General features: G+C 39.4%; 1 protein-coding gene across 3 annotated transcripts in view; it reads right to left on the bottom strand.

The window, feature by feature from the left end:
* The window catches only part of glmna (glomulin, FKBP associated protein a), a 53436-nt gene that overhangs the window by 8421 nt on the left and 21363 nt on the right, over positions 1-23652 (bottom strand). For 2 of the 3 annotated variants that reach the window (XM_034182999.1, XM_034183000.1), the window contains exons 10-18: positions 22233-22263; positions 19691-19780; positions 19561-19602; positions 19401-19474; positions 19225-19309; positions 19037-19146; positions 16148-16211; positions 12180-12315; positions 935-938 (exon numbers count right to left, since the gene is read on the bottom strand). In XM_034182999.1, the coding sequence (XP_034038890.1) occupies positions 935-938; positions 12180-12315; positions 16148-16211; positions 19037-19146; positions 19225-19309; positions 19401-19474; positions 19561-19602; positions 19691-19780; positions 22233-22263 (636 nt within the window). The remainder of the gene's footprint in view (positions 1-934; positions 939-12179; positions 12316-16147; positions 16212-19036; positions 19147-19224; positions 19310-19400; positions 19475-19560; positions 19603-19690; positions 19781-22232; positions 22264-23652) is intronic. The other variant, XM_034183001.1, reaches the window with a different exon arrangement.

Genomic DNA, 23652 nt, shown 5'->3' with positions numbered 1-23652 from the left:
GGGTTTTGCTGGCCGCTCACTATGCAAGGTGTACTGACTGCTTGGTATCACGGGGGCAGCAAAAAGGAAAGCCATCAAGTCCACCATGGAGGCAGCAGAGAGAGCCTCCAGATGGCTTTGGATCAGACACAATTAAGTAGAGCAGTTAGGTTTTTAGAGTGGACTGATTTGCATATGGGGCAATAATTGTAAAACAATCTGTGTGTGTGTAAACAGATCTACAAATGTGGCAAAAAAAAAAAAATTGTATGTCTGTGTCTGTGAAAATCAGACCACTCGATCGTACACGTGACTTGCTACACTCCTGCGCATTAGAGCTGTAAATGCGTGCACCAATCACAGACGGGGACTCACAGTTTAATTTCCATGCAGTGTGTGCCATCACACAGACGCTGTTGCTCCCAGGCTTTGGAATGGTCTCCCGCTCTCGCTGCGCTCACTGGACTCTGTCGATACTTTTAAAAGCCAACTTAAGACTTTCTTTTTTACTCAAGCGTTTGCTTAGCTTTTAGGCTGCTCTGTTATCCTATGTTATGTTTAATGTTTTTATGTCTCGGCCATTGTCTGATGTTTTGTGTGGTGTACTCTGCTTTTATGTTGTGAAGCACCTTGTGGCTCTTGTCTGTGAAAGGTGCTATATAAATAAAATTTACTTACTTACTTACTTACACTGCATGGAAGCCCGTTGGAACGATGACAAAACGGTGATTACGAAGAAATGCTGCTTGTTTTTGCTCTAGAAGATGGTGTTAGGTTTCACAAAGAGAATCGTAGATCGAGCCCCTCTGCAGGCTGCGAACCTTCTCGCAGCCTGACTGTAGCTGCTGACACCGCAAAGGCTGTGATGGACACTTTTCCTTTTTCACTCCTTTCTGTGCCGTCATATTTATTTTAAAAGTTTTTCCAGTGCTGAAAAAAAGCTTCTGCACTTTTTTCCTCTTATTATTGTAGTTACGAGTATTTTGCTGTTTCCTGATGGCTCACCACCAAACCAGACAAACTTCACAAGTATTTTACCTGAACAGAAACCTGTTGGAACAACGAGGAGGAAATATAAACGGTGATTATTATTATTATTATTATTATTTTGTCACACCTTCAAGAAGCTAAGCTAAAAATTCAGAAACGTCTGGAGGACTCGCTGGAGGACATAGAGGTGAAGCAGCTGAGGAAAGTGGAGGCGCTCAAAGCCAACTTGGAAGCAGCAGAGAACAGAGCGCTGGATGCACAGTGGCATCACAATATTCTCAGAGAGCTGCTGACCGGACGGGAGGAGAGGACGGTGGACAAGCTGATGTCTGAGCTGGAATCAGAGAGGGCGCTGGACGCAGAGCGGCTGGCAAAGAGGGCGAAAGCTGATGCTGAAAAAATGCACAACAAACTCATTCAGATTTCAAACAACTTGAGGCTGACTGTAAACAAGCTGGAAGGTGAGTTGGAGCAGCTGAGGAAGCCAAAGATCACACAAGTCAGCTTCCAACCTCCAGCACCCTCTGCTGCCGTGGATCCCGATACAAATGAACTCCTCATGTCTCTGAATGACTTTGCTGCTCGACTCATTGCGGAAATAAAAATCAAGGCGGAATCGAACAAGAACCTCAAGGAAGACCTCCAAAATCTCAGAGAGAATTTTGCTGTTTATAGCCACCGGTACAAACTCGTCAATGAAGAACACCTGAGAGAGAAGAAAAAGTGGCACATGAAAGGAAATGGAGACGAGAGCAGCCAGCAGGCACCTAAGATGGCTCATCAGTACAGGGAAGGTCTCCATCAGGAACGTGACCAAAAAGAACAACTGCTTAAGAAATACCAGAAGCAGCTGGTTCAAGTCAGAGAGGAGAGAGACATGATGGTACAGAGGCATCAGGAGGAGCTGAGAATGTTACAGGAGAAGCTGGACCGGAGATGGCTGAACTCAAAAAGAGCTCAGTGACCAGAAGGAGGCCAGTGCCCTTTCACCCACCAGCAGCATGAACAACCTGGTGGAAGATCTCAATTCACAGCTCTCCAATGGAAAAAACTAACAAACAAAAACAAAAAAAAAATGTCAGATGAAGGACAAAGAAGTAAGAACCACAGAAAGATCCAAACTCAGTAAATTCCTACATTTTTTAATTTTTTTATTTTGAAAGGTCTGATGTCTTCTGTGTTATGTGCCACATTTGTGTTTGGAATGTTCAGTGTATTGTGGAAAATAATTGCATGAATGATTAAACAATCACAAATGGTTTTCTATGAGCCACTTTTTTCTTTTTTTGCTTGCTGCTGATCTGCTCTTTTCTCGAAACACCTGTTCAACAAGAGTGAATGAATGAATGAATGATTTATTGTCATGACAACAAGAGCACTGAAATTATTCACACCCAATTACCTCAGAAACACAGCAATTAATCCACAATTATTACTGGTTGAACGTAATAATGGCACACATAAGAATTAAAACAACCACACAGGACTTCCGGTAATGGCCACGAACTAAACAGACGTGCGTGACTTTGCTCTGATCATTTTGTATAAAATCCTGCTGCAAATTGATTTGCTAACATAACTGTGCACAGTTATATGAAGAGATAATGCCGACCAACCCAAAGATTACAAAAGAAAAGGGGAAAACTGTAACACAGTCAAAGCTTTCGGACTTTGGGAAACCTCCGGAGTCGAAAACTAGCAAGGATGCTACTAGCCAATTGGAGGAAGAAGCTAATGCCTCCCAAGAGGCTAGCGCTATGCCCGAAACCAATGCTGAAGCCACTGCGGTTCATGACAGTGAACTCAAGATCGTTAAGAATGAAATCCTGAAAGCGGTGGGAGACCTAAAATCTGAGTTTAACGATAAACTGAATGGTATCTTGAAAGCAGCAGAGGACACCGCGAAACAACTGGGTGACTGCACCAAGAGGATCAGTGAGGCGGAAGTGCGCGTTGCTACTGTGGAGGATAAGTGCTGCATACTCAAAGGCAAGGTGGAGAAGCTGGAAAGAGAAACCGAGTCCTGGAAGAAAAGGTGATTGACATGGAAACAAGATCACGCCTTTGCAATGCACGCCTGGTTTCTTTGCCACGAGGGGGCTGAGGGGCCGGATCCGTGTGCATTGCCTCGAGAACTGGCTACCGGACGGCGCTGGATATGGCACCGCTGCGAGAGCCCTTGGTACTGGAGAGAGCACACCGCATCGGTACCAAAGCGAGGGATGGAGGACCCGCCAAGACCGCTAATAATGAAGTTTCTGAACTATAAACAAAAAGTTGCTGTGGTGAACGCCGCAAGAAAGAAACTGACTTTTTGTACAAGAACGTCAAAGTGCGGCTCTACAATTATTTTGCCTCAGAGGTGCACAAACAGAGGAGGCCGTCTGATTCGGTGCGTCAACAGCTACGGCAGATGGGACTGAGACACGGAATAAGACTGCCCGCTAAATTGCTGGTAACACACAAAGAACGTACTTTCACGTTTGACAACGCGTCACAGGTAGAAGAGTTCATTCGTAGCATTGAGGGAGAAAGCTCTCACTAGATGAGTTAGGGTACAATGTGCTTGCTACATGTTTTGCAAAGTACTGTTCAAACTTCTGTTTTATTTATTTATTCATTTTTTTTTATGACGGTTTATGCTTAATTGACTAATTCATAAATGTTACATTTGGATTTTGGTAAGGCAAGATTGCACATTAATGTGTTATTTTTTATTTTGCATTGAATATGGTTAACTTTCTGTAATATTTTACTTAGATTTATTTTTATGTGGCCTTTTTTCTACAAAAGCAGAGATTCAATATTTACATTAGAAAGAGCAGAGGAGCTTGTTTTTTCTTAGGTTTTTTTTTTTTTTACTTCAGAATTGTGATTAATGCCACAAAGTCAAGGGGATTGATCAAGTTTAAGATCTGTCCCAAAGACAAGGGAGTTACATAAGCAGGGGGAAGAACCACTTGACGTGGGGATGGGGTTTGTTCTTACTATTAGAGTTCAGGGTGTTCATTGTATTTGTTTTTTTTTTTTTAGTTCAGCAGTCAACCTTTTCATACAGTCAGCCATCAAAATTAAGATGATTGTGTTTGAATGTCACAAAAATTAAAACTAAAATGTATATCCTGGAATTGTAGAGGCTTACACAAAATAAGGAAAGTTGAAACAAGTAATGAACCAGCTAAAAGATTCTTGTGCAAAATTATATTTTTACAGGAGACTCATACTATTAAGGAGGATCTCCTCAAATAAGAAGGAGATGGCAGGGGGAGGTATATGCAGCATATTTTAACTCACAAGCTAGGAGAGTCATGACTCTCATCCATAACTCAGTTCCATTTCAAGTATCTGGCGTAACTGAAGATAAATTTGGAAGGTATTTAATTGTCCAAGGTTCACTCCTTAAAACTAATTTAAATTCGGTGAATATATATGGTCCAAATACTGATGATCAAAAAATTTTTTCTGATCTTTTTTTTGACTCTCTCTAATCTTCCAGGGGCATATATAATTGCAGGCGATTGGAATTGCACCCTGGAACCAATTAAGGACCGATCTACTGGTGTAGACAACACCTATAGTAAAAGTAGGACAACTATCAAAAATTTTATGAATGAGCTAAATTTAATAGACATATGGAGGCATTTAAAACCCAATGACATTGTCTTCTCTTGCTATTCTGGGACACACCAAACTTTTTCTCGTATTGATTACTTTTTCATTTCAGCTTCCCTACTGTCAAAAATGAGGATTGCTTGTACGACAGTATATTATTGTCAGATCATGGACCATGTGGAATTATTTTAATAGATGATTCTCTTGTTAAGATCCTCCAAGATGGAGGTCTAAGACAAAAATTGTTGTTGGATGATGATTTTCTCCAGTATATTGACAAGATAATCGAAAACTACTTTGAAGATAACACATCTGAAACAAGTGCTGTAATAAGTGGGAGGCATTTAAAGCCGTGTTGAGAGGACACATAATTAGTTACACCTCGTTCTAAATCTAAAGAATTTTGGGAAAAGAGATTGATTCTCGAGACCAAAATAAAAACACTTGAAACCAATTAATAAATAATAATAACACTAATGCTGAAAAAGAATTATTAACACTAAAAGTAGAATATAAAAAACTATCTGCTGATAGGGCAGCTTCTGATATTATCAGGCTTAATCAGACATTTTATGAACAGGGGGAGAAAACAGGGTCATTGTTGGCATGGCAAATCAAACAATCTGAGACAAGGAAAGAAATCACTTCTATTATTAAGAATAACGGCGTGACTTTGACTGATCCTACAGAAATAAACCAAGAGTTCAGAGAATTCTATAAAAAATTATATGCTTCAGAGAAAGGCTCTAATTATAAAAATGTGTTTTTAGGCACTTTGGAAATTCCTCAAATCCCAAAGGATTTAACTGAAAGGCTCGAAGCCAGTTTGGATGAAAAAGAAATTAGTAAGGCCATTGATGGTATGAGGGCAGGAAAAACTCCTGGGCCTGATGGAGTCCCAATAGACTTTTATAAAAAATTCAAGTCAAAATTACTTAAACCTCTGCTGGATATGTTTTTAGAAGCATTCCAATACAGAAGCCTACCAAAATCAATGACAGCAGCACTAATAACATTACTACCCAAACCTGGAAAACCAAGCAATTGTTGTGGAAATACGAGACCAATAAGTCTCCTAAATGCAGATTTAAAAATTTTATGTAAAATTCTAGCAATGCGACTCCAAGAAACATTACCTTATGTTATACATAGGGATCAAAATGGATTTCTCTTGGGATGACAGGGGTTTCATAACGTTAGGAGGGTCCTTAATATTATTCAAGGTTTGGACAGTACTGTAGATAAGGCCCTTTTATCTTTAGATGCCGAAAAGGCCTTTGATAATGTCGAGTGACCTCATCTGTTTAGTGTTCTGGGACGATTTGGCTATGGAAATAATTTTCTAAAATGGGTTCGATTGCTGTATTTAAATTCTACTGCAGAAATACTAACAAATAAAAATATTTCACAGCCAATTGAAATAAAGAGGGGATGCAGACAGGGCTGCCCTCTGTCACCTCTCCTTTTCACAATGGCAATAGAACCTTTAGCCATTGCCATTAGAAAACATCCTGACTTATTTGGAATACCTGTAAACCAAACTGAACATAAAATAGCATTATATGCAGATGACGTTATCCTTTTTATTTCAAACACTAGTAGAACAATTCCAACAATCCTAAAATTGATAAGAGCCTTTAGTTTGGTTTCAGGTTATACCATTAATAACAGCAAATCCTCCATCTTATTACTTGATGAAAAGATGCCAGTAATCCTGACTCACAGGTTTTGTCCTTTAAAGTGGTTGATAACTTTACATATTTAGGTATTGATATCAGACGCAAAATCAATCTTCTTGTTAACGCTGAGTCTTTAATGAATGACGTAATGAGTTCGATTGCTCGGTGGATGACATTACCATTGTCTTTAATAGGAAGAATTAATGTTATAAAAATGAATATACTCCCCAAAATGTTATACCTTTTTCAGAATGTGCCACTACCCCCCACCTGCAGATTTTTTTTTTACAAAGATAACAAATATTAATTTCATTTATTTGGAAAAATAATAAAGCTTGAATTAGACTATCATTATTGCACCTACCATATAATCAGGGAGGTTTAAAGTGTCCAAATATAATTCTGTATTACTGGGCTATACAATTAAGATCACTCAAATTTTTATTTTGAAACAAATAATGCCCCACAATGGAAAGAAATGGAATCAGATGGCTTAGATTTACCACTGCCTCAATACCTTTACTCAGATAAGATTACTAATCTAATCAAAAAAACAAATAATCCAATAGTAAAGCACACAATAAAAGTCTGGTCTAAAGTACGTAAATACATCAATGAGCCAAGTGAGTTATCTTTATATTCTCCAATTTGGGGAAACAAGTATTTTATCCCTGGAAGAGCAGACAGCATTTTTAAAGATTGGGCATCATGAGGGCTGAAATCATTGCAGGATTTGTTCATGTCGCATTCAGAATCCCTAATGTCTTTTGAGGAAGTGGCACATAAGTACAATATAGATCAAAAAAAAATTTTTTTAATTCCTTCAACTGAGGAGTTTTATTAGAACCAACGTGGGTAGCAAACTTCACAAACCAAAAGACATTATTAGAAAAAATTATTTCTAAAAATAGTTTTAGCAAGGGTGCAGTGTCAGAGTTATATAATTTTTTGCTTTCTAATTCAAAGGAAAACTGTAACTCTAAGTTGAGGGCATGGATTGAAGATCTTGAAATAAACATATCAATGGAAGACTGGGAATCTGCATGTAACAAAGCACACAAACAATTACTTAATACTCGATTTAGACTTATCCAATACAAATGGCTTATGAGAACTTATGTAACACCAGTCAAACTGAACCGTTATAATAGTAATATATCAGATGTATGTAGTAAGTGCACTGATGCTAAAGGAACATTATTCCATTGCATGTGGCAATGTCCAGAGATAAGACTTTTTTGGGAGGAGGTTAGAACAGCAGTAGAAATAATCATTTCTAAGAAGGTTTCAACAAATCCTGCAATGTTTATTTTAGGAATTTATCCTGAAAGACATAAGTTTACCAAGTGTGAACAAATCATGATTAATACGTGTTTTTTTACAAGCAAAAAGAACAATTGCAATATTTTGGAAAAAGACTCATAGGCCCAAGATGATACACTGGGTAAAGCAAATGCTTATCGTCTTTCCACTGGAAAAAAATTACATTACAAGGGAAATTAAAGCTATTTGAAGATATGTGGGGCCCATTTAAGGTTTTTGCTGGGAATCTAAATATAGGAAATAATGAGGAGAAATGATTGAAATTAATCTGGGAATATTTTTGTTTTAATTGTATAATTCATATATGTGACACCATTTATTGGGGCTGGGTGGTATGGTGATGGAATCTAATTGTGCTCTCAAGCTCTCAACTTTCTATTCTAGCTATATAGACCAATTGTGATTCCTTTTTCTTTTTATTCAGATACATTTAAAGTAACTAACAAATCCTAAAACGGATTAATTAACATTTAAAAAAAAGGAAAAAAAAAAAGATCTATGTCTGGGAGAGCAATAGTGCTTAGTTTTCCGCCATTCAACCCACCCCTTTATTTTTTATTATTATTATTATTATTATTATTATATATATTTTTTTTACGTATATGGCTACTTAATTAGGCAAATATGTTGTCAATTCTAAGGTTGAACTGCTTCATGTATTTTTGTTTGTTTTGTTTTGGTTCTCTTCTTATATTTCATGTATAATTCTGTTCAATGTGATTGTACTTCAACTGTTAAAACAAATAAAAATATTGTTCAAAAAAACCAACCAGACATATACATTTGGTATTGTTTGTGCGCGCTAAGCTTTGAAACAGTCCATCATCCGAATTGGCAGCTGTGCTGCGTGTTCTCCCGAAGTGGCAGAGCGGAGGCCGGGGTGGGGACAGAAACACAAAGGAGGGGTAGGGGTGAGGGGGTGTGCGTCATGTGTCAGATGAGTTCATATCAGTCTCTGTTTGTGTGTGTGTACAGTCTGTAAGGGACGGCAAATAGAGAGGGAGCCAAATGCTTCACCAAGGCCATTGAAATCCTTCTGGAGGTAAACAGCGGGGCATTTTGACCTTCGGTAGCTGATAAGGCTGCCATGTTTGTGTTAGGCAGAGAGATACAGAATTCCAATATGGCCTCTTTTTAACCCTCCAGATCCAATTGTGAATATTCACTGGTCTCCAACATCAATTCCTTTGCAGGGCAGACAAGTTGCTCCGAGATGGTTTCCACTTGCGTTTAAATTCAAAAGTTAAAACAGTCTGAGATTGTACTGCCTTGCGCACCTTGTTAAATATGATGGACAGATGTGGGGTTGTGGTTTTGGTAGCAGCCATCTTGCCAATTTTCTGGTAGGTAGCCAAGTATGTAGGTAGGTAGCGCATAATTCAAGCAGCAAATTCAAGTAGTAAAAGACCTCCTACCAAGGCAAATAACAAATCCTTGACGTCTTCCACGGAGAGTGGTGCCAAGCACGCGATGCGCCACTTCTCCCAGGCATCGAGATCATAGCCTGCAGGATAGGTTCCATCTGGGCACGCAGGGTCCCCCAGCTCTGATTCCTTGTTGAAAAAAATGGTCTCAATAGCACTGAGAGACCAGCTGATCAATTCCATGGTTATTTTAAACACAGTTCGAAGAATACACAGTCTGGTGAAGTTGGGACTTTTGAAGGTTGGGGCAGAGATAAATAAAAACACAGAAGGAGAGTAGAGAGAAGGAGATGCGACTGCCCTCGCCGGAGTCCCAAGCTAAAGAAGAGCAATCAGAGATTTCTGACATCCGCCAATCCGGATCCCAATCACATCCAAAATTCAGTGGAGTCTTCCATACCCCTAATATCTATCTGGGTGCAAATTTGGTGAGAATCCTTGAAGTAGTTTTGAAGTAAAAGTAAGAAGATGAGTAAAACTCAGTGGTGTATGCTTTGCTCTGCTATTTTGCTCTGTATTTTTAGATGATTTATTTATTTATTTTATTCTTTTCCTTTAATATTTTACACTTTTGTATTGCTATTATTGTGAAGCACTTTGGTCAGCTGCAGCTGTGTTTTTAAATGTGCTAAATAAATAAATTTGAATTTGAAGTAATCCTTCAAAGCCTATATACAGGGAAATCTTGATCCGGAATCCGGATCCCCTCCAACATTTAATGGAGTCTTCTTTGTTGTCATATCTGTCTGTGGTGAAAAATTTCATCAAATCCGTGCAGTAGTTTTGACGTAATCTTGCTAACAGACAGACAGATAAATAAATAAACGCCAATGATTTTATTACGTCCTTGGCGGACGTAATAAAATAAAATAATCATTTCGTAGCCAGTGACACATTTGCCCTCTGCCTCCCCTCAGCCTGATGTGCCTGCTAAATCAGACCCTGGAAAAGGCTGCTGTGACTTTTATGTTTTCACTCTTCTCCTGTCATATTCTACAAGTTTTTGCAGTGCACCCGCTGATTTACTTTCAATCATGGATCAAACATTTGGCAGAAAAGTCCACAAATATGACAGACTTTATAATACAAAGTTGGAAAAAGACTAGCAATTCATGGACATACACCTTACCTTTGTCTTGGAGATGTTGACAGAGTTACAGAGGAGCAGAAGCATAAATTAGGCTTCAGGATTTTAATAAACCACTCTGCCGCGGACTTAGAAGAAAAAAAAAAAAAGAAGAGGGACTCGACAAAATGTAATCTTTTTAATATTCTAATCCAATTATATTTTTTCCGGGAATCTGATTGGTTAATCGTGTGACATAATCAGGCGTATAATATCTGTGGAACGGAACAAAATATTAGACCGGTGGCCAAAGATGTATTACTCGGTTCTCTGACCGGTGTTCTGACGAGATGTCATTACTATTGAATGTCATTCTTGTACTCTGCGCACAACAGCGCATGCGCGCAACAATGCATGCACACAACAATGTGCAACTGCGCATGCGCAGTATTGTTCGGACGCGGAACTTTCGAAACACAATTTATCAGAACACCGCCTGCGTGGTCTGCTGACTGTTAGCGCTGTTAGCTCAGAGTGAGAGAAAGTTCCGTGCCAGCGCCGCAATGGGTGAATTTAAGCTACCGTACGAAAGTACTGATGTGGATTCTGATACAAAATTAGTTTCACATTTGATGGATTTGATGAATTCCATATTTGATGGATTACTCCGCGCCCTGACCGCTGCTGGAGAAGACGGCTCGCTGCGTCACAGTAAGCTTAACCTCGCTGACTAAATTACCTACAGAAAAATAAATCATGCAAACGATGCAATTGTATTAGAATGGGAATAACCGCCTTGTGTCTGATGATGTGTCGGACGTCATGCCGTTATATGCATGTCGCCGTTAAAACTCCTTTTAAAGCAATATTTTCGACTGTATATCCCAGCATGAATGTCCGACACATAATCCAACACAACAGGGTTATTCCCTAAATGTCCGCCGCTTATTTAAGGCAGGCATTAATTTTTTTAAGACAAAGTATTGACCTGGTCATTAGGCAGATCCAAGTCAATATTCCCTGTAGCTCATTTGGCACTGCCTTACTGTAATCCACACATACTTTTTCAAGCACAGACAGCGAGTCTGAACAGACTTGAATTTGCTTTGGTTTTTCTAAATCTTTGATCTCATTCTGGTGTTCAAGAAATTAGAGTTCAAGTATTAATCTTGTGCTTAATGTGTGTTGTGATGTTTCAATAATAAGTCATTTGATTGGCCAAATAAAAAGTTAACTGAGCTCAACTGCTGTATTTTTCTACAAAATCTGAATGTGATGTGAAACTTTAACATGATTTTCTTCAACAACCATAAAATTTTGATCATTCTAGTCTGAGAAGCAATAAATAGAATTGTCGCCCCCCAAAAATCAGAGATATTATAGATCTTACACAGCAAGAATAGATTAAGTAATTAGAGTCAAGGCTGTTTGGGCTGCATAAACACATGGCCAGAATTAGAGAACAGTGCACAGTACATTCACATAAAAGCAGAGGATCATATAAACAAATGTTTATAACTTTACATATATTCAGCACGAAATGAAAACGGTCCATCATGCTATAGATTACAATATAATATTGACTGAATACAAACGTGTGATGTGATGATTAATGCTACCCTTAGGCTCGCAGGCTCTGAGCTTACAAATACCTCCGGCCACTACCTTGGACCGGGAGGACCAGTAACAAAATTGGTGCTACTGGTCCTAACCAGTAGTCTCAAAAAATATTTCTCTAACCCTGCACACCCTTTGGAAGGCAAGAAAAGCTCAGCCAGAAATCATTCTAACTGGGTTTTCACATTTTTGAGGAGCATCACTTGTTTCCTGCTCATTAAATATTTGACCATCTTCCTAAGTTTGTGTGAATAAACCTCACTGGTCTCAGCCGCCTCGTAGTTTGAAGCAATAAATCTCACCGCCTGCCGCAAAGGCTGCAAGCCCAGAAGCCACCAGTTTAAAAAAGAAGAAGAAGAAAGAAAACAGACAGGGAATCTGGGCTCCATTCATCCACATTCACCATGACAGACTGGATTTTTGTTTGAAGGAAATCCTCAAAACTTTCTTCTAAACGCTGAGGAGTTGGAAATGAAATGTGTGTCCGACCTTTGACCCTGCTCTTCTTGTTCTGTGTAGTGTTGCTGAGCTCCTTCTCGTAGTGAGCTCTGGACATGTTCAGCCCGACGCGCAGCGGCTTCATGAACGTATCTTCTATTTTGTAGAGCTCGGTCCAGATTCCCGTCTACAAAGTCCAAACAACACAGTGAGTAAAGCCTGATGCATTCTGGGAATCAGATCATTGTGGCGACATGTTCTTGTGCATCCTTAGAAATCACAGGAATGTTCCCAAAATCATCAGTCAGTCACAAATAGTACTTTCATTTAGTCTGTCACTGTCCTCCATAGATTTTACAAAAACTTACAGAAATTTTACAAAATAATAAGAGGGTAATGTGGTGAGAACGTGCACATTTCACACATACACGTATACATCATTTACTGGTGCAATGACTGGGTGAGGTGGTAAAGTGTGCTGCTATTGTTACTGTGCGATTTATTAGTCAGGCGATGCATGCTCGTGTCCCAGAACCACATCATCCTCAAACCTCATGTGGTGTGGAACTGAGTGACTGTTTTATAACCAATGGTGTGATAATCTCTTCACCAACTGGTGAGGAGGTTTCCACAAACCAACGTCCATCCATCTGTGATCACTATCTTTATAGTCAAGATCTCCAACAAAAATCTTCAGTTAAACTATTTAAGCAGAAGTCTGCTGATGTGTGACTGTGCGGCTTCATCATAAATCATCGTGTTGATAGATCTCTATTGTAAATACTGAACAACATTATACAAGAACTTCAAGGAGTCACGAGGTTCCTGGACAGAAGTGTTTGGTGATGCTGATATCTTTGCAGGAGAATGAAGGTCCAAGTCTTCAGGGTCCTGCTGCCTGTCTACTATAAGGTTGTGAGACCTGGATGTCAACCAAGTGCATTGTGAGGGAGTGTCAACTTTGTCATTTTGGCCATGTGACACATTTCTCTGTGTGGAATTCTGCACGCAGTTGTCTGAGTGTTGAGGACCTCAGTGGCTGGAGAAGGCCAACAGGATGCTCGCACTTCATTTGGCTGTGACAGACAGTTATTTTAGCGAAGGAGGAAGGTTATCTGCCTGGTGGTTGCCATTCAGGATGTGAGGCAGTGCCACTGTGACAAGGCTGCAGCAAAGTGTGGTACCAGTACACACTCCTAGACTTGACTTGATTGTGCAAAGGGTTTGGGCATATTTCTTGTTCCTAAAGCCTTTTTAAAGACCGCCAATACTAACCCAAACCTGTGTCCTCAAGCCCAAACCCAAACTTGTGCAAGGTCATAGGAAGGTATAATCTACAGAAGCAGGTTTGATCACAATCCATTAAGTCTGTATGGACTTTTCTGCAGAAATTAAATTTCAGATACTGTCAGTCAGAAATGAAACATACTCTATGTTCATCCTGTCCAAGATGTCATTGACCTCATGTATTTTGATACATAAAGTCTGTTAAGAAATCGTATAATAATAATAATAAGTAAATTCCCATAAGGGCAAGGGACACAACTGTAAGTTGATTTTTGTTTTTGGCTGTCAGCCTATATTATTTTCCCAAAAATGTAACTTCTCAAATGAATAAACAGTAGAGCTCTTGCTGCACATTTGAGCAGCTTTTGTCACTATCTAGTGGGTGATGTGAGCATTTCAGGGCTTCTGTACATATCCTACTTGAAACCTAAAATGCAGTTGGTACCCGTCCCTAAATCTGAATGTGGAAAAGCACAGAATAGTGTTCTGTACAGTGCCGTGCCAAACCGGAAGGAAGATCAGTCTCCGGGCCAGCAAGGACATAAAAGCTAGAACCAGATTCACTGTAGTACAGAGGTTACAGTCAAGAGGGATGCAAAAAGGGCTGACAGTGGGTTCAGCAATACAGGGTGACTATAGGCTCTGCTTATTTTGTCAAAACGCTCTTCCAAAAGGTTGCCAACTTTGGACACTGTTTGCATCTGATGCAGGTCTCATTAACAGTAACATCAGATAAGCTTTGTATTTGTGTAATGGACTTTGGAGATGACTTTGCATTGAATCAAGCCATGATGGGTACAAATGGAAGAGCAGAGTCCCAGTGTTCCAACTGCTCATCACTTTCATGTTGAGTTTGTCCTCCAATGCCACTTTTACTAAGACAAGGTTCAAGGCCTGACTTAGAAGTTACTGCCACAATTGCGAAGAAATTGTGTGATATGAAGACACAAAACTAATAATCAACATATCTATCGAGAGCAAAAAATTGTCTTCTTTCAAATGGTGTGTGTAAAAAGTATGCATTTTTGTACACATTCATTCACAATTTATGTCAAAAAACAAGTAAAAAATTGCATTTTTGGTGACAAAAAGGTTTGCACTTCAAGATGTCAGGAGGTCTGTATCACACAGCATCAAAACACTGATGTATTTTAAGGTTTGAACCTATAGTGTATAAGATCTTGTATTGCAGGGTATCTAGTTTTTAAGGATTCCTCTAACTTCTCAGTTTATAAGTGATCTGGTGTCTCATAAAGTCTGGTGACAAAAGTGGCGATGAGTTCTCCAAACAAAGGTAAGATTTACTTTTATTTCTAATATATGGCACTAAGTATGGTACTGACATCCATGTGTTATATACCCTTTTAATCAACAAAACAAGATAAAGCAGATAAGCCATTGGGAAGTGCTGTATCCCCAGTTTTGTAAAAGCTGGAGCCCAAATAGTGACTCCACGTACTGTGAAATGAAAATGTGTGTGGGGGGGGGAAAAAAAAAAAAAAAAAACTTGCATTTTGTCAATTTTCATTGTAGATGCTTGAAAACCTGATGAGCCCAACAATATGCCAGATCACAGGTTAGAAGATTGTGTTGTTATCTGGTCCTGGAAAAAAAATGCAAGTTTTTTTTTAGAATTGAATTTTGGGTCCTGGTGCCCACCTGAAAAATCACAATATATGTGCTATCATTAGTATCCCACATGTTGTGCTAAGAAACATAAATCTCTCCTTAGGAACACGTTTAATGAATTAGTTGTGAAGTGGTATGGGGAGGAAAGATTCAGTAGGAAGGAAGTTTCTCTACTGGATCATGTCAGAGAATCGTGTAGAGTCCTCTCGTGCATCTAAGCAACACAACATGTTGCTGTTGTATCAAGAAGCACTGTCTGATTCAAGAATAGATTAACTATTTTTTTTACTTAATGTTTACTGTTACTTCTCTTCCTCTATCAAGTGTGATAAATGTGTCTAGTTTGCATGTACTGACAATTATTATGAATCTAAAAGGAGAGATGTGTATTTACATTTGTTATGTTTGAGCATTGTCAGTGCCTTTAATAAATCATTCATGACTATTAAACTATCAACATTTTTGCATTTTTGTTTTCAGATCTGAATTCCTGAGAATGTTTTACTTTAGAATCAATGAAATTTCATTGAATTATGTAATGTTGAAAATTTGGCCATTTTAGCAGTTAAATCTAAGTCAGACCTTGAACCTTGTCCGAAGGTGAGAGGTTTTGAGGTGCAGTACAGCTGGAACATTTTCGCAGCGCTTCACTTCACCTTCTCCACCTTCTTGTTTTCATCGCAAAGTCGAACATTTGTCACCCAGTCAGTAAAAACCAAGGGCAGATCGAAACTCGGCTTTGCAGAGCCTAAAAAAAAGTATGTAATAAGGCATTATTTTATTCATTATTTTTACTTAAAATGTTCAGATGCAATCCACCCAGTATAACAGAGTACAGTAATACTGTGTGGGTACATACACTTACCCTGCACCACCCTGCAGTAAAATTGTTGTGGGTACCCACAGGTAGTATGGGGCGGGTGTCTCTGTGCAGGGGTCTAGTCCACGCGCACGCATTCTCACAAAGAGTGAGTTTTATGATACTTAACAGACAACTTCACAAACAGCAATTAATAAAAGAATATAGGTTGGGTTTTGTACATAAATTATTTTTGCCTGGAATCTGAAAAATCTGGTATCAAGTCTACAGGGTCCACACCCACCTCGTTCTCAGTCACTTTGTCTCTGATGATAAGGTAACGCAGCAGGTTCAGAGACTCCATGATTCTGTGGAAGACAACAACAACAAAAAATAAAGTCAGAAGGCAACAACAACAAATCTGTGGGGTTGAAATGAAGACCAAGGTCCATGCTAGGAGACCCCCCAAATCATCAAATTCCTTAGGAGACATGTCTGAGACTTGGTGAAAACGACAACAAACAACTGCAGACTGTTATCCAGCAAAAAGGGACACACAACTGACTATTAGCACCGGAGTGGAGAATAATTTCAACCCTGGTAGTTTTTGGTTTTTGTGAAATTATTTTGTTTCTGTGCCCAAAGTAAAATAATGTGAGTATCCACAATATAACTAGGATGTTTAGAAATTCTGTGTTGAAAATTCCTTGCTCTGTTCAACAAGAGTGCTCTGAGAGCCAGTATCTCCCACAGGCTAATGCTGCTTTATTTCTGTGTAGGCTGTCAGTTGTCCAGGTGGTTTCCATATTAGAAAAGCTTGAATCTTCGACTGGACTGGGTTGCTTGACGTGAGGACGTTTCGCTTCAAATCGCAGAAGCTTCCTCAGCTAAAATTCTTGCTCTGGTGGTCTGACTTCTGTCTTGACTCTTGTAGAGAAGAATAATCAAGAAGTCACAAAAGCTGGAGTTTTAAACCTAACCAGACCCCTCCTACCGAGAGGCAGACTGTTATAGGCTAGTGACTAAACAATAGCTCTAATTAGCACCTATTGTGCTCAAGTTAGCACCCTCCTAATGATGGGACGGACCCTCTCCTGATGGCTCCCTTGATGACTCTGCTGATGACGTGAATGACTCATTACCATGAACAAAAGACTGAAACTGCTTTGACCTGAGTACCCCATTGTAAACAGGGGATAAAGCGTGTCTCAGACCCCCTCCCTGGTTAAGGCTGGGTTTCAAACGTTTCACAAAGAATGCCTGCTTGACCCCTCTCTCAAACCATTTCTTCTCTCTGGCTAATATTTTAACTTCCTTGTCCTCAAACGTGTGGTTAGTGTCTTTAAGGTGGTCTTTAAGGTGGAGATGAACTGCTGGTATAGCCAGTTATACCAGCACCGCAGAGAGGGTCACTAGCCTATAGCAGTCTGCCTCTCGGTAGGAGGGGTCTGGTTAGGTTTAAAATTCCAACTTTTGTGACTTCTTGATTATTCTTCTCTACAAGAGTAAAGACAGAAGTCAGACCACCAGAGCAAGAATTTTAGCTGAGGAAGCTTCTGCGATTTGAAGCGAAACATCCTCGCGTCAAGCAACCCAGTCCAGTCGAAGATTCAAGCTTCTCTACTAATGCTGCTTTAGTACAAGTGCTTGATACATTCTTATAACATTTCAAGGTATCTGATACCATGTTTAGTTAACACACCTCAGCTACTTGCACTTCTATCAAAAACTGAAAAATGACCTAATTTTAGTGAATTTCTTTCATAAATCAAGAGAAACATTTCTTGCTAATTAATCACAAGATACAAAAATAAATACAGTACATTACTTTTCAAAGTTAACCTGTTGATTCATACTCTGCACTGAAAAATATAAATAAAAAATAATTTTCTATGATGTTCCTTAAGTCGAACGATACAGTATGACAATATGCCGATTACCAACCCTATAACAAGAACTTGTACCAGGTTTCACGAAATTCCTCCTAAAAGTGTGTGAGGAGTTGATTTCAGAATGCTTATAGTCCTTTTGGGATAGACGGATGGACAGACAGACAGATGACGGACGGAAATTGCCACAACATAATCCCCCTTTGACCTTTGACCAGCGGGGGATAAAAAAGCACTTGGAAAATTTTGAAGGAAACATTAAATTTCATAGGGGGACTAATAATTTTGTCCTCATCTGTACGTTCTCCTGGAAATATGAGAAATCCCAACCCTGCAAACAATTCCAGCAAAGCAATAATATGACCAATGAAAAAAAACATTTTCAGTTTCATTACAGTGTTTGAAAAACACTGAAGCATTCATTTATGATTAAGTTGTTTAATTTGGGATGAGATTTTTTTTTTTTTTTTTTAACTGCACAATACTTTTTATGTCATCTCACTAAAAATTGCAAAAACAAACATTTGTTTATTAAATTTAAAATAACCTTTACCTTTCTCTCTACCTGTTTACACTGAGGAGTGACCGATGATGCAACATACAAAAGCTGTACAATGCAATTTGTCCAATCACAGCCACAGAAGCCTATAATTACATCAAAATCTTTTGGGTGTGTTGGTGGCTTCCCTCACTAGTTCTTGCGTGGTCACTCAGTTTTTGAGAACTGCCTAAACATATTTACCATACAAATACCATACTGTTCTTAGTGATTGATATAAATGAAGTGCAAGACATATTCAGTGCCTTAGAAATGTTCATGTATCCACCCCCTGACATGAAAGAAAACTGTGAAAGTGATGATTTAGATTTAGTCTGTCTGATAACTTGTGGTCTATGTACTTGTCCCTCCGAGCAACCTGCTCTGTGTATATAAATGGCTGCATCTCTTAAATGGTTAATGTGATATTTTTGTTAACACTGTTGAATTAAAGCTCACAGTGACGAGCATGACGAGCACATCTTGATTTTTTTCCCCCAGCTGATTTCCACTGTGGTGGTGCACAGATGCAACATTACAAAACTTGTGTCATTGTCCAAATACCTACAGCCCTGACGGTATGATGTCATTTAGAGCAGCAGATGTGTGATTTTGAAAACTGTCACATCAACATTGTGTTTGCACTCCGACATTGGCATCTCTTCCATCCTGTACTCCACTTAGCCCCCAGTGCATGCTGGGATGGGCACTGTTTCCCTCCAACCTTGAGTGGAATAATTGGTTTAGACCCCAGTTAAGTGCTGACCTGTCCAGGTAGTGCAGGAGGTCAGTTTCTGGGCCATCGGGGAGGCTGAGTATCTTTCGCAGCAGAGGTAGCAGTTGGATCCCGTGAAACCAGCTGTTAGCGTGACCAGGCTAACCACACAGACAGAATGATCACAACATGTTAGCGTCGAAATGAAACCCGCGATAAGTGCAAACAATTCATCTTACCTCCAGTGACATATGGATCTGATTTTTGACGTTTCTGATGATGTACCCTTCGACTCCAGAGTGACTGCTGGCCCTCAGCATAAAACTGAAACCAGACAGACAACAACTGTCTATCTTGTTGATTGGACAGAAAGAGACTTTCATCATGACCATGAAGAAGGAAAGATGGAACCTACTGAAAAAAGTTGTACTTGGCCTCGGTGTCAAACTTATCGATGCTGAGTTGGAACACCTTCAGACCTTTAGCTCTCTGTGAACACACGTCACGCTATGACAGCAGCCGACAGCCAGCGAGCCCAACATCACAAATCAAACCAAACCAAAGCAGAGACTCACCAAATCCTGCCTTTGACACAAAGTCATCACCTTCACCAGGCTCTGAACAGTCAAAGAGAACAACATGGTACTGTGAGATTCGAGCAGGAGAGAGAATCCAGCAATAACCGGAAGAGAGAATGTGGCTCACCTGAGGAACTGTGAGGAAGGTTTTGATCTGCAGCAGCTCTGCAGACAAATCATTGTCTTCCACTCTCACCAAACTCTTCTCATACAACTCCTGTTTGAGGAATCACAAGTCCACAGCACAGCCACTGCTCAAAATCATTATTTAAAACAAGAGCAGCACAAAGCCTGGCATGTGCCCCCACTCGCATGTTAAAGTTGGCAGGGTTCTCCCCAGACAATGGAGCCACAGATTAATTGCAAAAAACTGAGTGCACTCACCACTTGTAAAATGATTTCCAAAATTAAATATGTAAAGTTCACTCCACCAAAGAAATCCCCACACACGGATCGTGCGTGATCGCCAACCGGTGTCGCGGAGCTCACAAAGTTCTCTTACGATTCTGACACGTTAGCTAGAAAGTCCATTATCTCCTGAAAATAACATATGACTTTTTCCAATGTAAGAAATCCATCTGCATGTTCAGACAGCCTGTAAAAATAGCTTTGTGGAGACATTCTGCGTGCGTGTTCATAGTGTCCTGCGACACAGACAGCAGTGTCGGCACATGTTAGGATCCAAAATCCGACAGACTCTGAAAAAGTTAAGAGTTCTGGGGTGAAGCATGTCACCTCCTCTCTGTACATCCTCTGTAAATCCGAACCATCACTTTCTAAATGAAAGCTCAAAAGCTTCATTATTGTTTCACTCTGTCTGTCGGCCTGCTGTCTGTCTGTCTGTTCTGCTTTTCCTAAAATGTACACCACATACCGAGAAATGGCAAGTAAGTTGTTTTCAAGAAATGCACCTGCTGACTCGCAGAGAGAGAGAGGGGGGGTGATAATTAGCAATAAAATACGTCAGTGACCATGAATTATTACCGCATTGCGTGGAGACACTTATAATCATGATTACTTTGATGTTGTGTTGCTAACCAGAAAGTTAAATAATGTGTGACATGTCCTTGTTTTGTACTTGTTTGTGGCTTACTTTTTAGAAGGATAATTTTTGGTGTTATTTTTTCTTTCCATTTTTCTATTCTTCTTGCAAGAAGGAAGGCATAAGTACTTTTTAGTCTGTGTAAATTGATTTCAGTATCAAATTTAGTTATTTCTTACATTGCAAGTTCATCATTAGCACTTACATGTTTTTTCAGGGGAGGATAGCTGAACCGTTTGTTTCTCTGTTTTGTTTTTTTCTTTTTCTTGGCCAAAATAGACGGGTATCAAAATCTGAATCACAAGGACAACGTGAGATTTTCACACGATGAAGTGAATGCCCCCAGCCTGGTGATATTGTGACTTGGGAATTCAAATTGAAAATCATGCAGGGAAAATGTGTCTGGAATCTCCCACATTTTAAATTGTCTTTCTGTACATTCTTTTTTCTTTCAAATAAGTTTATTCCACATTCATAACATGTATACACTGTGTCAGTGAAACAAACATTTAGCTTAATTTCACTAATCAACAATTCAGCACAGAGTCGGACCAGAAACAGTACTAAAGATTTTCATTTTTGTCTTTGGACTTCAGTAGACAAGGTCAGGAGGGACCCCGAGTGGAAGCGTTGCGTGCTGCTTCGGGCGATACTTGCCAACAGAACTGCTATACTAAAAATTTCTGGGGAGAACCCTGGTTGATATATGGTCTGTTTGCATAGCAAAAGATTGCTGCTAATTGGTACGTGGTGTATTGAAGCCCATTTTCAGAAGGATATTCCTCTAGCCTACCCCAGTAACCAAGAAATGGTTTCAACCAGACAAAGTGTTCTTTACTTAATGTGTGGAAAATAAAATCAAGATGCAGCCCTAGTGGCTATACTGAATAATGGGTGATGGTCATTTTAGAAAGAACGTTCCTGTGTAGCACAGAACTAACACCAAGTGCTAACTTGGTCCTTTGAGTGAAAATGAAAAATTTCAGAAGGACACCAGGACAGACGCCAAGATGAACAGACACTGTGACAACATAATGCCCCCCACTAACTCTGCTGAGCAGGGGCATAAAAGCCATCCAAATACTTCCACAGAGTCTGAAAATGTAAAACTGACACGATAATCCTGGAACATCCTAAACCTTCATGACTTCACAAAACACTGGACTCTTGTTATAGACTCAAGACATCACTGCTGCTTTGCTTTTTCCCCCCGTTTCCAAGTATCATAGTGTTGCGATCACTTTCATTTATGGAGTTACTGTGTTAGGTGAGAGATGTGACCACACCTTTAACAAGCAAACATTATAAACTGTGTGATCTAATCTACTCTGTTTGTTGTGAGGTAGGATTTCTCTTACCTCTGTGTCTTTATGATGTTTTCCCTTGTGCAGTGTTAAAAGGTAACACTAATAACACAACTGTTGAAAAACATTACACATGATAAAAAACAGTAACTGTCATGTTGCCCCCCCCCCCCCCCTTATGACAATAGAATTCATTCACTGATTTTTTATACCCTATCCCAGTGGAGATTCGACGAGACCCTGAACAGGCCACCATGACTATAGGCTCCTCTGAGTAAAAGCATTCCCAAGAAACTTTAAAGGACAATATTTTCTTGACTCACCAGTCCTTTCTGAATTCTGGACTCCTCCATTCTAACAAGAAGAAGTAAGGGGGGAAAAGGGTAGTTATGAAGTATTAAAAAATTACAACACAGCTCACTGCACCATGTGGGGCCAGCAGTCTGCAGGGTTTTGTTCCAGCTGATCACCTCCTCCCCAAAGAGTTACAGTCATTGAATCACATTGTGATCAGCTGAGACAAAAAAAAAGCAGACTTTGGCCTTTCATAGTTTCATTAGCCTCTTCTGAGAACCCCTTAGTGGGTTCAAATTAAAGCCTGCCAGATATTGTTACTGTTTTTTTTTTTTTTGAGGGCCCAATATTGACATGACATTAGGAAATAAGAAATATACAATACTGATATATCTGCCAATATATACATAAAAATGGTAAATTATTCCTAACATTTTGTTAACAAACCCTTATGGCAAAGAAATGTAATTGAGGCTTGTTGTTTTACAATTTAAACATGAACTTAATTATAAATAACTATAAATATAAGCAATGACTGACCAATTTCCATCACGTTGCTATCATGCTGCCTTCACTGAAACTGGCAGTCACATCAATCAGCATTTGCATAAAACACATTCTTGTATATTTTTGCAAAGCCTAAAGGACCAGCCTAAGGACTGGTCTCCTGTCACTGTAAAATGTTCACTCTGATAGAAAATGAAAGACAGCTGGTCACTTTGCCACTGTCTCTCGTAGCGAATGTGACAGAGTAATAGGGGTCCCAGCCAAGCTTCACAGAATTCTAAATAATGCCACTGGATCACCCTCTGCTAGATGTAATACATAATGACATCAATATGTAGTACAGTGGCTAGTGGTTAGTAGTGGTTAGCACTACTGCCTCACAGCAAGAAGGTCGTGGGTTCACTTCCCACCTAGACCTTTCTGTGTGGAGTCTGCATGTTCTCCCTGTGTCTGTGTAGGTTTCTTATGGGCACTCTGGTTTCCTCCCACAATCAAAAACATGCTTATTTAGGGTCTGCTCCTTTCTCTGTCCCTGACCAAGGCAGTGTCTCTACATCTGGAGTTGGTGCTGGACTGTGGCTGCCCACTGCTCCTAGTGGTTGGATTGTGTCTAACTGTACTTAAAATGGGTTAAATGCAGAGTACACATTTTGTTGTATGTATATACAATGACAATAAAGGCCCTTATTATTATATTTCCAACAGCCAAAGTGTTTTTTGTGTATTTCTGATTTGTTAAAATAAAAGTTTTAATATTTAGAAAAATGAGGCAGAGACCAATAATTTATAAGAGGCTTATATCAGCCAGTATTACTGACTAAACAATACATTGGTTGGAATCTAGTTCAAACTGAGGTAAAAGAGGTGGTGCATGAATCGTACTTTGTGCATCCTATCTTCTGGATCCAGTTTCACCTGGTACTGCATTCACATAGTGGTGGT

This window comes from Thalassophryne amazonica, chromosome 12 (genome assembly GCF_902500255.1).
Source record: "Thalassophryne amazonica chromosome 12, fThaAma1.1, whole genome shotgun sequence".
NCBI lineage: Eukaryota > Metazoa > Chordata > Actinopteri > Batrachoidiformes > Batrachoididae > Thalassophryne > Thalassophryne amazonica.
Note: the sequence above shows the minus strand (reverse complement) of the source record. Positions and strands in the feature narration are given on the sequence as shown.